The sequence below is a fragment of the Carya illinoinensis genome, chromosome 4, assembly GCF_018687715.1.
Source record: "Carya illinoinensis cultivar Pawnee chromosome 4, C.illinoinensisPawnee_v1, whole genome shotgun sequence".
Lineage (NCBI taxonomy): Eukaryota > Viridiplantae > Streptophyta > Magnoliopsida > Fagales > Juglandaceae > Carya > Carya illinoinensis.
Window position 1 is genome coordinate 12,956,022 of NC_056755.1, and position 16,484 is coordinate 12,972,505.

The 16,484-nt window shown below is 35.4% G+C and overlaps 1 protein-coding gene across 6 annotated transcripts; it reads right to left on the reverse strand.

Annotated features, from left to right (window-relative positions):
- Positions 1 to 1,961: 1,961 nt before the first annotated feature.
- Positions 1,962 to 15,592, reverse strand: LOC122307633 (UBX domain-containing protein 1-like). Of its 6 annotated transcripts, none has more exons than XM_043120638.1 (12): positions 15,291 to 15,590; positions 14,614 to 15,184; positions 13,468 to 13,584; positions 12,854 to 12,930; positions 8,024 to 8,103; positions 7,756 to 7,816; positions 6,939 to 7,006; positions 6,727 to 6,808; positions 5,332 to 5,415; positions 5,134 to 5,211; positions 3,124 to 3,243; positions 1,962 to 2,375 (listed from the first exon to the last, which is right to left on the reverse strand). In XM_043120638.1, the coding sequence occupies exons 3-12, from the start codon at positions 13,571 to 13,573 to the stop codon at positions 2,196 to 2,198; spliced, it is 936 nt and encodes a 311-aa protein (XP_042976572.1). In that variant the 5' UTR covers positions 13,574 to 13,584; positions 14,614 to 15,184; positions 15,291 to 15,590; the 3' UTR covers positions 1,962 to 2,195. The 6 variants fall into 6 exon arrangements, with proteins under 6 accessions (XP_042976572.1, XP_042976570.1, XP_042976571.1 ...); XM_043120636.1 differs by having other exon boundaries at positions 5,134 to 5,217; XM_043120641.1 differs by having other exon boundaries at positions 2,191 to 2,370; positions 5,134 to 5,217; positions 15,291 to 15,592.
- Between the last annotated feature and the right edge of the window lie 892 nt (positions 15,593 to 16,484).

The window sequence follows — 16,484 nt, forward strand, 5'->3', positions numbered from 1 at the left end:
TCTCAATATTATTTATAAATTTCTCCTTTCATCTCTTCTTCTTTTATCTGTGTAATCAAACGAGGCCGAAAGATGAGAGTCGAAGTCAAACAGAGGAGTGAGAGAGAAGAGAAGAGAAAATGAAATTAGAGTTTTTGTTTTTCCCCTTTCATACTTGGCTATGCGCACCCAAATTTTCTTCATGTTAAAAAGCTCATCCGTCCATCTCTTCCGATGGGGCTGATAATGAAATTAGGGTTTTTGTTTTTCCCTTTCATACTCGGCTATGTGCACCAACATTTTCTTCATGTTAAAAAGTCCATCCTTGCTATAAGTTGGTTGGCATTTTTAATTCTAGGCCTAGAGACTTGATTTGATTGTTTGTAAGTGAAAAATAAAGAACATATTATATACTATATTTTCGTTCTACCATTAACATGCTGTGATGATGTAATATATTATCTTTGAGTTTTTCATTTTAAAAAAGATAAATTACTTAGGGCTGCTAGGTGGGCCCCCTGCACGAGCCAGGGCGGGAAATCTGCCTTGCCCAAACAGAAGGAAGTTGGCCGTGTTTGGTAAGTGAATTCGTCTCAGACTACTTAATTAATATTCACAAATAATTTATTACTATTAACAAATTATTCACTATTTATTATTATTATTGAATCTAAAGTTTCAAACTTTGTGTAATTATATATCTACACATGAATATTAATGATAACAAATGAATTCAAAAAATAAAGAAGTCTCAAACTTAAGTTGTCTACATAATAGAGTCAAGCACATCAAGGAAACAAGCATGAGCAAGAAAGGAACAAGTTCACATTAAACTCATAGAGTAATATTGTAAATCTCTTAAAAATTCGAAATTAGGATTAAGGCTCAAAATTAATATTTTATCATAAAGCATTAAAATACATTTTCTATATGTGCATAAATATTTTAAAAATTAAATTTTAAAATTTTAAAAAATGATTGACTGTCATCTTTCACATGTGCATGTTTTATTTGAATATTTTCAAAAGTTATTGATGCTTTTTTTGATTTATGCAAAAAGTAGATGATTTTGTTTGAAAATTTTGAAAAGTAAAATGTGCTCCTTTTGTTATATGCAAAAAGTAAAATATTAGGTTTGAATTTTTTTTAAAAGTAAAGTGTGCTCATTTTGTCATATGCCAAAAGTAAAAGATTAGATTTGAAATATTTGAAAAATGAATGATATTATCTTTGACAATTGAAAAAGAAGAACCTTTTATTTGAATTTTTTGAAAAAGTGAATGATATTATTTTTGACATGTGAATATTTTTAAATTTGAATGTGAAGCCTTATATGCCTATAAATAGATCATTTGAGAGTTTCATATTCACAACACCAAGAGCATACAACATTCATTCAAAGCTTTAATTATCTATTCTCTAAGTATTGAGCCTTAATTCTTGTTCATTTTGAAAGATATAATTTGCGCTGTATTGTTCTTATTCCACTCATTGAGGAGTGTTTTCTGATAACCTACCCACTATCAACTTTTGTATCAGTAAAAGGATGTGTATAACAGTTGTGCATGTAGAAAGTGTTCTACACATAAAATAGTTGAATCATCACGTGTAAGATGATTGCAAGTGTAGAGGGTGTTCTACACGGATCCTTTGTAACGGTGTTGTTCAAATGTGTAATAGATTTCTATCTCCACTTGAAAGAGGTTGAATAGTGAATTTGAAAATCCTCAAGGGGTAGCTTGACGCGAGAACGTAGGCAGTGGGGCCGAATCTTATTAACATACTGAGTTTGTTTCTCTCTTACTCTTACTCTTTATAGTTATTACTATTTCGTATTTTATTTATATTTTATATTGTATATCTAATTTATAATTATTTTTTTTTAATACAACTTAATTCACCTCCCTCTTGTATTAGTCATCTGGATAACAATTATTATTCACTACTCTTTACATATCACCTCAATATCCAAACATAGCCCATTGTAAAATTCAAGTTTACGAAACAACCTCATACAGCCAGCAAGCATGTGAGTATAACAATAAATCGCTTGTAAAATTCCAAATAGAGTTTGACTGAATAACCTATAAATTATTCCTAATGTCAAGCTCTTTGTTTTGTACATTACAATTTTTCATCTATTGCGGCCAGGAACCTAACACAATATATACAGATAGTATTCTCAAGTAGCATGGTTATCACACTACGATCTTGTTCTACACACCCAGAAGTCCAAAGAAGGGGTTGGTCGCCGCAGACTTCAATTCAAATCCTGCTGTGTTAAGTATTGCCTCATCAACCTTATCACGAGGAAGGTACAAGAACTCGCCTCCCATTCTCTCAAACCCACAGAGCTCAAGAAATTCCACACCTCCTCTCAAATTCCCAACTCTATCCTGTTCAATAAGTAGGAAATTTTACGACAGAAGTAATATACAAAGCAATAAACAAAAAGAAAAACTATAGGCAAGATACTGGGTCTAGGCCATGAAACCATTTTCTTTGTCTGGGTTATACCATGTTTATAATGATAATTACAAGAGTCCATCAACATAGCACTGATATACCAACATATGAGTTAAGACCATTCCAGTCAATGCTAGGCTCCAAAGAGCGCTGGTTTACAGTGAATTCCTAACATGTCAAGTCTGTATTTTTTGACGGTGATACTAGCGGACAACTGTATGATATATGATTAGTTAAACTGGTCAAAGTGCACATGATCCCACAATAGGTCCACCTCTTTCATCAACGTGGCTCTAGTGACGAAATGTTGACAAAATGTAATATATTCGATTTGTTAAAGTGGTCAAAGGCGCCCAAAATAACCCATGCTGCTGCAAAAATAATCCAGTTACCTTGGAGGATAACTTGCCATAACCAGTCAAACTATCTGGCAATAACCAATCCCATAGTTTTCCATTCATGGGCACTCTAGACTTCGGTAGAGATTATGAAACGGTGTTCCTATTAATTTCAATGAGCTCCCATACTTGTATAGTTGGGATTAAGGCTTAACCAACATGATCAAACCTGAAACCACCCCACTCCCCACACAGAGAGAGAGAGAGAGAGAGAGAGAGAGAGAGAGAGAGAGAGAGAGAGAGAGAGAGTAAAAAAAGAAGATAAATCAAAGGAGCTTACCTGGAATAATGGGTTACCAAGTCGTATCTTCCTAAACTTTTCCTCATCAGGATTTTTAGCGACATTGCCAACATAGATCAGAAGAGTTTGAAATGCCCTCCTTACTCTGGCATCATCATCCTAGACCAGGAAAAGGAAAAAGTTGAGGAGAGTTGATGTGGGTCAGAATACCAGGAAAGTAGGTAACACTTTTAGTTAGCAAAAAAGTACATTTGGAACCTCTCTGTCAGTGGTGAAACCTAGGGTTCATACACCTTGTAATATGAAGTCAATGCAATAAAATCCATGGGATGTTTCACCTGCAAACCATATCCTGATTAAGTCTTATGTATAAGTGGTGCAGTTACCTTCACCTTAATTTAATTGCAACATATGATAGAATGATATGAAAACAAAGGCTTTCTAGCATATGTTTTCAAGTTTTTGCATGTAAATCAAGGAGCTCTTAGCGTATTCTTTCTTTCACTGATAAGAAGTCCACTGTACCAAAAATGTTACTAACGAAAGCTTCATAGTTTGGCTTCTCTATTGAAATATATAAAGGGAAATGAAGCACCATTTAGTACACGGCAGATAAAAATAGTCTTGGAAACTCTCTGGCATTTAATGTGATGGTTCTAGAGTAATGAAGTAGATAATCAATAGATGACACTTAAGAAGTACTAGTCCAAACACAGAAAGCTACCGGATACAATAAGATAATAGATGTGAATGTGACTTACATTCATGTTTCACAGGACTAGATAAACACACATCAATGAACTGGAAATACAATGTTCTGTCATTTATGCCACAGTACCAACGTGAAATCCCTCTTCTTCTTCGTCATATAAGTCAGTTTCATGGACCCAGGTATTTTAAATGACTCTCAACTCTTGTGTTTGTTTCACTTCGTTGGAAGAGTTTGTTAAGGTTAGATAGTTACGTTAGCGAGAGGAATTTTTAATGAGGGTTTTTTGGTCATTTGATTGTATTTCCAATCTATATTTAATAATGGTGGGAGAAAGACTACATAAGATTTTCTAATCTCCTCTTTCTTTGTGTTCCATCATCCATGCAAACTTTACAATATATTATCAGAGCATAAGTCTTAACTTTGAACCATGGCTACACACTTCATTCTCATTTTAATTAAATATTCCAGGTGTTGGCCTATTTATCTATTACCAATATAATTTTCAAAGCGATCGTCTTTGTTGTTTTTGCGCCATGCCAGCCATTATTTTAAATAATATATCATTTAAATAATATGAAGTTTTCTAACCATTTTATTATTGGTAGTTATTTTAAATAATTGCCATTAAAAAAAGACTATTCAATTTCCACTTAAATCATCCGTGTCTCTTACTCTTTTCCTCACTCTCACACACACATTTCATCCTTATCAAAATTAGGGCTTTTTTCTATAACATACTAATTTACAAACCTATAACATATATAACTTTCAAAAGCAGGAGCAAAGCTCCTGTTGAGCCACGTCATCCACTCTTGCATTAAATAACGAGTTTGGTCATTTAAATTAAAATATTTGAAAGTTCATGTAACTAAATACTAGAATTTGGAATTTTAATATAATTTGCGAAGATTAAGTCACGTCATGCACCCCTACATTAAATGACCACAAGCATGGTTATTTAAAATAAAATAATTTCAAAGATCCTGTAATTAGATACTAGACATTTTGGAATTTTAAAAGTAGAACACTTCATATTCTTTCCTCTATAACGCTACATCTTCTTTGTCTATATCTTATTTATTACAATTAGTGATAGAATAATGTCACATTTAAAAATATTCATGATTCGATTATAAACGGAATTAAAAATTAATAATTTTCCCATGCATGGCACGGTTGTGCGACTAGTTAAAAGGATGTCTAGCCTACATGTGAGAGGGGATTAGAAAAAAAATAAAATGATTAAATTTAGCTCTTCCCATCAGTGCAATATTTTGGGATAAGTGGTTTTTAACAAGTAGAATATGTTGGGAGACAGAGAATAAGCCATATACCAGGTAACTGCGCTTAATTGACCTTAAGCATTCCCTCATATGCTCTGCTTTTGTACCAGACTTCACAGGCAATGAGTCCTGCAACTTAAACACGAATATAATTTCATCCAGTAATTTCAGTAAAAACAAAAAAATATAAATTTTGAAATAAGATATAGCAGTGGTAAAATCTAGAGATACTACTTTCAAAACCCGTACTTTTTTTCCCTGCAAAAAAGGCATGGAAGGTTTTAATGCTGCAGGCCTTTCTGATGGCAATACCACTCCAAACCTTCTTTCTACCTGTGAAGACATGTATATTTTTTTATTCACACAGAATCTTAAGAGCAGCATCAAACCTTGAATCAGGAATATTCAATTGAATTCTTAGTAAGGATCATGCTAAACCAGCTGCAAAGGATATAACAGTGATATGTTATGATGCTGTCTCAAATTTAGTGGCAATCTCAAACCAATCTTTTGGGCATGCGTTTAGTACATAAAACTATTGGTTTTTTAAGGTTCCTGCTCATCTATAGCCTATAGGTCTTTAAGGTCAGAGAGAGAGAGAGAGAGAGAGAGATGTTAAAGATACAACATAAATAATTAAATCTACTACTTTCCATCAGCTTAAAATTTTGGAACAAGTAGTTATTTCACAAGGTATCAGAGCAGGGGTCCTAAATTCGAACCCTAACTCTACACTTATAGCCATTTAATTAAATATTTCACATGTTGGGCTCACTTGTTAAGGGAAAGTCTGGCTTCCAATCAGCTTAAGCTTTTGGGACAAGTTCTGATGTCACAAGAGAGCTCATTGGGAAGGTCAGAGTTTGAGTGATTATCTCTATACTCTTCCATCTTAGTGACCCTTTACATTTGTCCTTGCCCTCAGCTCAGATGCAGGTTTTAATCAATACAGCACAAATTTGTGCATGCTTTCTATGTCAAACATTGGCCGTCTTTTTTTCCTTTATTTCCACATTGCCATTCCTTACAGTTTTATTATATATCTGATCGATGATAGAGGTAACAAAAGCCAAAACATTGGATAGTGGGAGATATTTAATCATCGATATTTCCCAGTACTACTCTCATGTGAAGGCTCATATTCCCTTTCAGCTGCTCACCATTTATCCCAAAGTTCACTATTGGATAGCACAAGATTTAATGACAATAAAAACACTACAACTATCTATATGTAATGTAGGAAGTATTGCAATTTGAGAAAAATCTGGCCACACTTCTTTAGTGGCAGTTGCTTACTTGGGGCTACTGGTTTGCCCATCTATTTTTAAAACCTTGACCTTGTATTTCCCACCTAGCACAATTAGCACAATGTATATCTACTGAATAGCAAAGCTACATGATGTACGGCGAGGTTTTTCATTTTACTTCTTGTTTATGCCCTAAAATGTTCTGACTTGACAATGAAATTCGTTCAACATTAGAAATAATAAAACTGAGTCTCTCTAGTTGAAATCGAAAGGCCCTAGGTAAAAGGCTTTAAGACTAGGATAGTGAAATTTATCAAATATGATCTACTAGTCCGAAACACTGATCTTTGCAGGGTTATAGTCAGTATAGTGAAAGGTGGCCAAAATTTTCTCACACCTTATCCTGCTCTAGTTTCTGTAGAATTTTCTTCCTTGCTCTTTTCTCCTCCTCCTTTTCTGCTTTTCGTAGTGCTAAATGGCTGAAGAAACAAAATACAGATATTTGTACTATAGTTAGAGGAAAATACAATCCCATGTAGCTGAAAATGAATAGGGATAAACAGATATGGAACTGCTATATCGCAAGAGCAATACTGGATTAGGACAGACCGTTTTCTTTCACTTTCTTCTGTAGTTCGCTTTGCCTCAGTGAGGTCCTTACTGGCTCGAATCCTCTCCTGGAACAATATGGCTATCTAGGTTACAATACAGAAATGTGTGGTATGTCAAACAAGTACTTAAGAATGCCAAAATAAAACCAAAAGAGTTTAATCCGACAAAAACCAACCAATGCGGCTGCAATAAGATATTCTAACAGACAGCAAAGTCGTGGCAAGTTCACAACATGATCATGTCTATTAAGTTGAGAAACTCAATAATCATCTTAAAAGGAATGCTATTGCATTTATTATTTTAATAATGGAACTTCTATAAAAGAGTAAACTTGTAAGAAAATTTTAAGTGTATAAGTAGAAAAGCATTAACCTTCATTTGTAACATAGAAAGTTCTATTACTTTCCCAACTTCCTCTCTTATGAACAAACAGTCTGCAATGCATTTTAAGTTGTCAATTGCGCTTGCAAAAATCTCTTAAAGATATTGGCACCTTTTCTACTTATGTTCTAGAGCACCATATAAAATTCTCTGTCCTGAACCCTCCCTCCAAAAAAAAAAAAAAAAAAACAATAGAAAAAGTGAAAAGAGATATGAGATCTCATGTCTTCTTTTGGGTAAGTGATATCAAATCTCATATCAACAAATAGAAAAGGAAAGAAAAGTGAAGTAAAGAGCAAGATAAAGGAGTTATTATAAAAGGAAAGGGAAAAACCACAAATGGGCTAGGTGTTTTCTCTTGTATACACCCAGTGTAATTGGTTGTGCCTCTTGATATTAATACATTTTTACTTATAAAAAAAAAACCACATACCCCGTCCCTATGTCTTTCCAATTTCTTTTCTTCTTCTTCTTCCATCTTGCGTGCTTGATCCCTGAAACATGGCAAGATTAGTAGTCATAGAAAGAAATCAGCCAGCCAGAAACAGTAGATGAGGCCAAAAAATTTCCTGTGTCAAACCTGATTAAAGCATACTACATATAAAGGTCAAAACCGAGAAAGAAGCTAATGGAATTTCTAGATGATGAGAAATAACAAGTATAAAAAATAAGATATGTTGCAAAGAAGCAGAAAAGGAAACCTTAGTTCCTGTGCCTTCATTTTCATTAGCTCTGTGATATGGAATGGTTGAGGTGTCTCAACATCAATGTCCACTGCTATCTGGGAGAAGTTGAACAATTCAAGCAAAGTAGTGATTATGTGCAAGACCAAAGATTCTTTAATGTCACGTGCAAGATGTATCAACATTTTCACCCTAAAACCTTTCTCTCAACCTCCTTCTCAAAGAATGAGATCGAGCAACTAGGCTTGCAAGAGGCAAAGATAAAGCACATTTTTCAAATCTCAAAAAGTACACACTCAAACAAACAACAAACTAACATAAAAGAAGACCATGTTCAAAAAGATTTGAGATAAAATGCAATGGACTGTTCCTTCTAAACTTCAGCTCTCGCAACCTAATCAAACCCGCCCACAAAAAAGTCATTTTAATGATTTATTTATTTTTTTTTATTTTTTTATTTTTTTATCATATGATCATGCTCCATATTATAAGGCATTGACTTTCCTGCTGAGCTTCTCATCCCTTTAATAGAAGACATTTACAAAGAATAGATAGAAGAACGTACCATGCGACAATCAAAGATCTAAGGCGCATGAAATACACTCTCACTTTACAATGCAGTTTTAGTTGCTAAATTTATTCTCATCATGATTGAAAACACGGTTGATATGAATAATCATGCCTCTTCTTCACTGCTAGGGTGCGGGGACTAGGAGAGGGGTGTTATGAAAAACGATGACAAGAAAGCAAACAAACAATCCATCAAGCAACACAAATTTATGTGGTTTCAGCAACGTGCCTACGTCCACAGAGCTATAGAGGATTTTAATAATGCTGAGGAATCACAAAATACACTTTGGGGCAAAATTTCACTGTTCAGTCAGCCACACTGTTCATAATAGGCATATTTATAGGGTTACACGGCAGAAGCCGTAATTTTCATTTTTCTGTGATATTCGCTTGAGCAGAGTATTGAACACACCTCGAGCGAACTCTCTATCGGATGTTTGCTCAAGCAATCTGTTGAGCGAGACTCGAGCGAACTTTCTATCTGAGTTTCGCTTGAGCCACCTGTCGCAAGTGAAAAAATAGTGCCAAAATTTTTCCTCGGCCCAAGCCTATGCTCCATGGCACAAGCCTCATTGCAAATCTACTCAAAAACCGTAACGAATCCTTGTTGGGTCTGGTCATCAAGTCGAACCGCCACAACAATAAACCAAACTCCACAAACCCAACAAGGGGGAGAGGGGCAAAGGGTTGGGGGAGAGTAAAAGGAAAAGAATAAGCATAATAAAAGCAATATTAGTTGGTTCTTCTTGTGTAAGAAATATGGTAAATCAATGGACCATTTACTCTTACATTGTGAGGTGGCTAAGGTGTTATGGGATGGTGTGTTCAGTAGAGCAGGGCTGGTTTGGGTAATGCCTAAAACAGTGGTGGATCTACTTGCGTATTGGAATAGGCTTCATATGTAACACCTGGGTCAAGTGCCAAGCTATTTTGAAAAAAATTTGGATTTATATGTGTGAAAAGACTATTCTATTTGAGTATTCAAATTTTTTTTTTTAAGTAGAATACGGGCCTAAAATATCTCTTTTAGTGAATTATGATTTCCTTCGGCTTTGATATTTTGGTTAAAAATCTTTTTATGGGCCGAGATAATTTTTTTTAAACAAGTTGGATTATTTTTTTTAGATTGAATCGAGGTCCAAAATTCAGGGAAGAACCCTCTTACAAATTTCCTTCACTATCCAAACCGTGGGCCCAAATATTTGAAATGGGCCCTACCCAATCACCCAAAGGCCCAAACCTTGCACCAAAACCCAATCCCATGTGAATCAACTTCTAGACTCCACACCATGCATGTCCACCTTCCTTTTTGTTCTCATCTAGGGTTTTCAATCACCTCTATAAATACCCATATTTTCTCTTCTACAAAAAGAGTTGGCCGCAGCCTAAGTTTGAAGTGAACCGTGATAGCCCAATGCCCAGCCCAGCCCAGCCCTTTGGCAAACTGTGTACCTCAGTCCAGCCATTGCCTCCACGTTGCTGCCGCTGCAACCGCTTCAACACAACCACCGTAGCTGCTCCCTAGAACCACCGTGCCCAGGCACTGAAAGCCCACGCGAATCATAGGCACTCTCACATTCGAAACACCTCTGTTTTGGCTTCTCAAAACAGGACACATACTCCCCCACCATAAGCAATGCAAACCCACCACCTAGTCAGTCACGGCCTGCCCCAACCTGCTCAGCCATTTGGTATCACCTCTGTTTTGGCTTCTCAAAACAGGACACATACTCCCCCACCATAAGCAATGCAAACCCACCACCTAGTCAGTCACGGCCTGCCCCAACCTGCTCAGCCATTTGGTATCACCTCTGTTTCTGCATCACTGAGCAGCAGTAATTACAGAACAGCCCAAGCCACCGTAAGCTCATCCACCACGACAACACTTACAGCCCTCCCCTCCACACCACCTCCAGTTGCACGGAAAATGCTGACCCAACCGCTGCGACACAGTTACTCACCTCTTCCCCTTGTTGCTGCTGCTCCCAGCCACGCCGTCAACGTATACCCAATGCCATTTCCGAATCTCTGTCACAAGTTTTCTCTTCTCTCGGTGAGTTTATTTCGGTCTTATGGTTTTAACTTCAGAAAATGGTGTTGTAAAGTTCAACTTCAGCCCATGCATATGGCTTTTACTAAAACACCCTTTAGATGAGTTTATATTAAATCTAGTTTTCATTTTTTCATTTTTTTACCATAGTGTTTTTAAATAGATAACTTAATAAATAAATAAATAAATATTGGAAGTATATTATTAGTAATATTATATTTTTTTAAAATATGAATTCTAGAAATATATATTAAGTACAAAATTTTTATTTTGAAGTCTTTAAAAGAAAGTGATTTTCTACTTTAAAAGAAAGTGATTTTCTACTTAAAATGACTTTGCTATAATATTAGTTATATTTTTAGGAAATAATTTAGAGTTTAACAGTTATAGCAATGAAGTGGATGTTGAGGAATTTGGAAAGTGATGATATTTCTAGGGTTAGGAGAATTTTAGGTTTTGAGGAATTAAAATAGGTTAATTTTGGCATTTCATGTTGAGATATTGGAATGCGTGTTCAATTGAGAATTTACAGAAACTGCGTGATTATTTTTTATAGGTGATAATTAATAATCGTTCGGCATTATTGAGAAAATTTTCTGAAAAGCTAAGAAGTTCAGGAAAGCGGGGTTCCTATGCTAAACTTTGCATTAAAAAAATGAACTGAGGTTAATTTTGAAAAATATGCATGCTTTATTATGAAAAGAAATGTGAAACAATCTCAATTATTTGTTCTGCATTACTTATAAAATTCTATATATGAATAAAGTATTTGTGGTATGACTGGTGTAGACATGAGCTACTTTGGGATTTTGTTTTTGAATTGTGCACAAGAGTGAATATGAAATTTAGTGCATAAATTATATTTTTGTGATATGATTCTGTTCTGTTCTGAAAATGTTCTGTACTCTAATATGATATGATGTGATTTCCAAAAACCTCTAGCATGACATTCTATTTCTGTTCCATTCTGACCTCACCACAGGTGTAAAACTGTGGCCTCTGTTCGGGTTGGTACCAACTTTTTAGTTTCCGGTGCTCCCACTTTGAAAGCAAAGTGGTTTTCTGCATAATCTTTCCTATGTGCACACTCGGGACTCCGAGAATAATAAGGGAAAGATTCACATTCTGTTTCTGCTCGGTTGACCACCAGGGTTTGCACAACCCTACCATTGAGGTTAAACATAGAATTCTCTTCTGATGTGATGTTTCAGTTATGTTATGCCAAATGAATTTTGAATAAAAATATTTTTGAATCTTTGCTCTAATATTTTTGATAACGTATTCTGACTTTGCATTATGAAAATAAAAATTGTTTTGCTCTGCATTATGAACTATGTAAATGCTCATGTTTGCATACTAGTATATGTTCTCTGCTTACTGAGTTATTGATAACTCACCCCTAATTTGCATAACATTTTTCTGATATTTTTTATGGTTCAGCTGGAGAACACGAGTAGGAAATTTTGGAAAAGTTCAATGATCATATATGAATACGTGCTAAGGGTGCAAGTATTTTTGGACGATCATATTTTGTAGGTTTGTTTACCTTTGGCGGTTATTTTGGTACGTCGAGTTATGGGAGATTCGAGTCTTTGTAAAGTTGTTATTCTATTTTATTGAGGGTTTTGATTAGTATTTTTGTGGGGGAACATGGATATTTGGGTTGAGCAAATGAATTAGTATTTTATGGAGTTTTTTTCGGATTTTATAGTTGTGATATTGGAGTTGATATTTAGTAATAAGAGCTAACTCTCCGGACCTCCAGGACCAGGCGTTACATCATAGTTGTTCTCAAGTGGCAGCTGCATGGAAGATGATTCCTTTGGATGTGGTGTATTTGGATGGAAAGGAATGAGCAATGTTTTAATAACAGGGAGCGTACTGCAGAGGAAATCTGGAAATTTTTTTCGTTTACCTTGCTTCAATGGGTTTCAGCTATTTTACTTAATGGAGGGACTGTTCATGAGTTTTTTTTTTTTTCATTTGAATCATTTCCTAATCTTAGAATGTAATTAGGTGTATCTTTTGTATACTTCCTATGTACATGGGCTTCACCTATTGCATTCGATGAATAAAATTTTATTACTTATAAAATAAAATAAAATAAAAGCCATATTAGTTGATAAAGACAGAAAAATCAAAATAGGGATGTCATCAAGTAAGAATCAACACTACAGAAATCCCTATGTGATGTCAGAAAGGAACACAATCAACATGAGAAATCATACCAAGGGAATCTGGTCAATATCTGCATCGTTCTCATGATCAATCATCCAATTTATAGATGCCTCTATGCTAGAATTACCTGATTAACAGAAACAATTATGTTCACAATCAGGAAAATAGCACTACTGCAAATAATGACTCTGAAAGAGCAAGTAACAGTTTTCCCTATCAACAAGAATGCTTAGAAGACCAGTCCTCAAAGCTACAATTCTTTTTGGGATCAACAATCAAGAGAGCATGCCTCGGTATCAGATCATCATCTCCAGCCTTTTGCACAAAGTGCCATCTTCATATACAACTTAAGTGTCCTTAGCTATGCTAGATAACTTCACTAGCAACATCACTAGATAGGAGTGCATACCAATGGGAACCAGGCAGCAAATTATTACTGCTATACACTTATGTGCATGCTAAATCACATGCTGCAGCATTGAACATGGCCTCACCCCTACCTAGAATTCACATTGTGGCCAGCCAGACCAACATCATGGAAACCTCATTAATTGATCAGCATTATGTTGCGGTTATATTTCTCCTTGAGTCACATTCATGCAAGGTTTGGAAACCACACGTCAACATCAGACACACACATGGTATCTCCCATAAATTAGCTCACCGGAATAATGAAGAGCTCGTATTGCCCGTGCTTTAGGAAATCCCATGTCTTCAAGTTCTTCAAGCATTTTGTTGTTTACTTTTGGAACAGCCATTTCTACAGGCATATATATGACACCTGAAAATCATGGAACATTAATCTTGCCATAAAATCATATACCAACCAATCTTCCAATTCGTAAAAGTAAGAACTTGCATGATCTACAAACAAGCTGTTCTAAAACATATTATACAGTTCTATTCAAAGACATAATTAAAAGGTCACCCCATCCATATCCAAAGGTTCGTAGCCATCTCCAAATCCAGGGGCAACCACCCTCCCCACCCCAATTTTCAAGGGATTGAACCCCAAACCTCCTCTTATTACAAAAGAGAGATAATACTTGCTACAAAAGCTGTCGTACATTTATTAACTTTGCAGAATCATAGGGCATAGCAAGTAGATTCCCACCTTTACATCTTCTAAGACATTACAAAATAATTAGATGTACACGTTCCAGAACATAGAATAACAAAACTTAGTTTTGAGAGCCATAAGTTGTACAAAGTTCACAACTCAAGCAGCTGATTCAAATAAAAGGCACTTACACTCACATCACGTACACAAAGGAAGAGATAATATGCAGTTCCAGCTGAAACTAAGATTAAAATACATTCAATTTCGATCTACAAGTCTAAAGGGGTGATAAAACTAGGATCTCCTCCAGCAGGTAATCACCATGGCATGAACCAAAAAGCAATAACACCCCCCACCCCCCGCATAGATTAAGCAATCATCTCTGCGTCCAAAGAAGGCCTTTTAATCCTTGACAGAAAATCATACATATATCATTTCCTTTCAGCCCTCCTTTTGGTTGTTGCCAATAAAATGAAAAGAAAAGGGGGAAAAAAAAAACAAAGACATTTAGATTCCTCTATCTTATGCTTTCTATTAAAGCAAAAAATTAGCAAACCACCCCTAAAATTCTAATATCTAACATTTCCCATCATTCTAAACATCCCGGTTTTCAGGGTTACCCAAATACGGAGCGAAAAGGCTCAAACTCCAACATTTTTCTAGAATTTTTCTCGAGCAACCAAACTAATGAACTAGATAGCACTCACAATTACCCAGGCATATTAAATAAATAAGAAATTCAATGAATACCGAGTTGGATTGACGAGGATTGTGGCGGAAATGGAAGATGAAAAGCTGAGCAGAGAGGCTTCGAATGATTTGGCGAAATGGGGACGAGAAGCGAGGTATATGTACGTCAGGAATGTTCACTGGGAGCCTCATCGAAGCCATGTAGTCTAAGCAATCACGAAAATGGAGTAACATTGTTGAAGAAGGAAGGAGGAGGATTCTTTGCTGATTCAACATTCTGACTCTTGTATTTATACCTTTCCACAAACCTTCCTCTGTGGCAAGATAAATAGAAAACAAAAATGCTTTGTGCAAACGGCTTCGGTAACAGCCGCGCAGTTGGTGACATCGTGGCATAAATGAAACGAACCCGTTTCATTCAAAATTGTGTACACGCCGTTTTATCCCTCGGATTTCCATCTTCTTCCTTCTCCCATCTTCAATCCCCATCTCCCTTCTCCCCCTCTCTTCGATTTCCCCATCCCCTTCTCCCCCTCTCTTCCTAGATCGAGACAGTTGAGCGACGCTTACAGAGATAAAGAAAAGTATCAACTGGAAACTGTGCTATGGTTGGGTCGATAGTGGCAAGTGGCTGAACATCAGAGAGAGAGAGAGAGAGTGATGAGTGAGAGCATGGAGAGAGAGAACAAGAGAGAGAGAGAGAGGAAACAAAGAGTGAGAAAAACTGAGACACTTACGGCGTCGACGACAGAGATGCAATGGCACTGGTCGGCATCGCTGGGCTTCACTGAGCCGTGAATGGAGGAAGCAACGAGGTCAAAAGCTAGGAGAAAAAATTTGTTCTGTTTTGAATGAACAAAAACAGAGGTATGGGCGGTCGACAACTGACGACGTTGGTGATGCAGTTTCTTTAGTGGCTGAGCGACGGAGCAACGTTGGGTGGTGATAAAAAATCGTGGTAGTGGAAGCCTCGATTGCCGTGAGAAATGGTTCTTGCGAAATGGTTTTCATCACGGCGGAGCTAGGAATTTTACACTACGGGCAAACAAAATTAACACAATATATATAACATATTTTTTTTGTTATACTTTTATATAATTTTTTTTTAATCTGATATGAAGATTTATAATAAAAATAAAAAATGTTTAATATAATTTATATATTAAAAAAGTATTTGATATGTCAAGAATAATGTATCATTGAAATAATATGAAGACATTCATATAAATATATTAAACAAAAAAAATACATAATGTCTAAAATTATAACTTACGTTCTTTTAAACAAACAAAATATCAAGTATTGAATCTAAATCTAAATTATTAGCTATTTCTTTTTCAATATAGACAACTAATTATTTGCTAAGAATTCATCTTCAATCTTGTTGCAAAACCTTGTTTTAACAATCTTCATAGCTGAAAATACATGTTCATCGGTTGCTGTAGACACTGGAAAAGTCAAAATTAGACGAATCAATCTATCAATAAGATAGTATATCTTTGATTTATCTGTCTCTACCAATTTTCGACATAAATCTGCAATAAATCTCAAATCTTTAAACTTTGAATTGCTAAACACATCAACTTCAAAATGCTTCAATTGAAACCTTAAATTGATTTTCTCGTTCTCAGAAAAATCAAGAGGATAATATTCTTCTGCAAGACAACATATATCATCAATATTAAAGGATTTATATTCATCTTTTGGATCTAAAGCTGAGTTAAAAGTTAAAAGTTTTGTCGTTCCTTCACCAAACCTATTGTCAAGCTCTTGCATTTGAAAATCTATAGCAGTATTAAATATTTCAAAATAATAATGATACTCTATCGTAATGTAATCTCGTTGATGACGACCACGACCTTGTATATAACGAGAGCTCAATTCTGGAATGTCAATATCAAATTTCTTGGAAAAAGAGACAATGTTCTCAA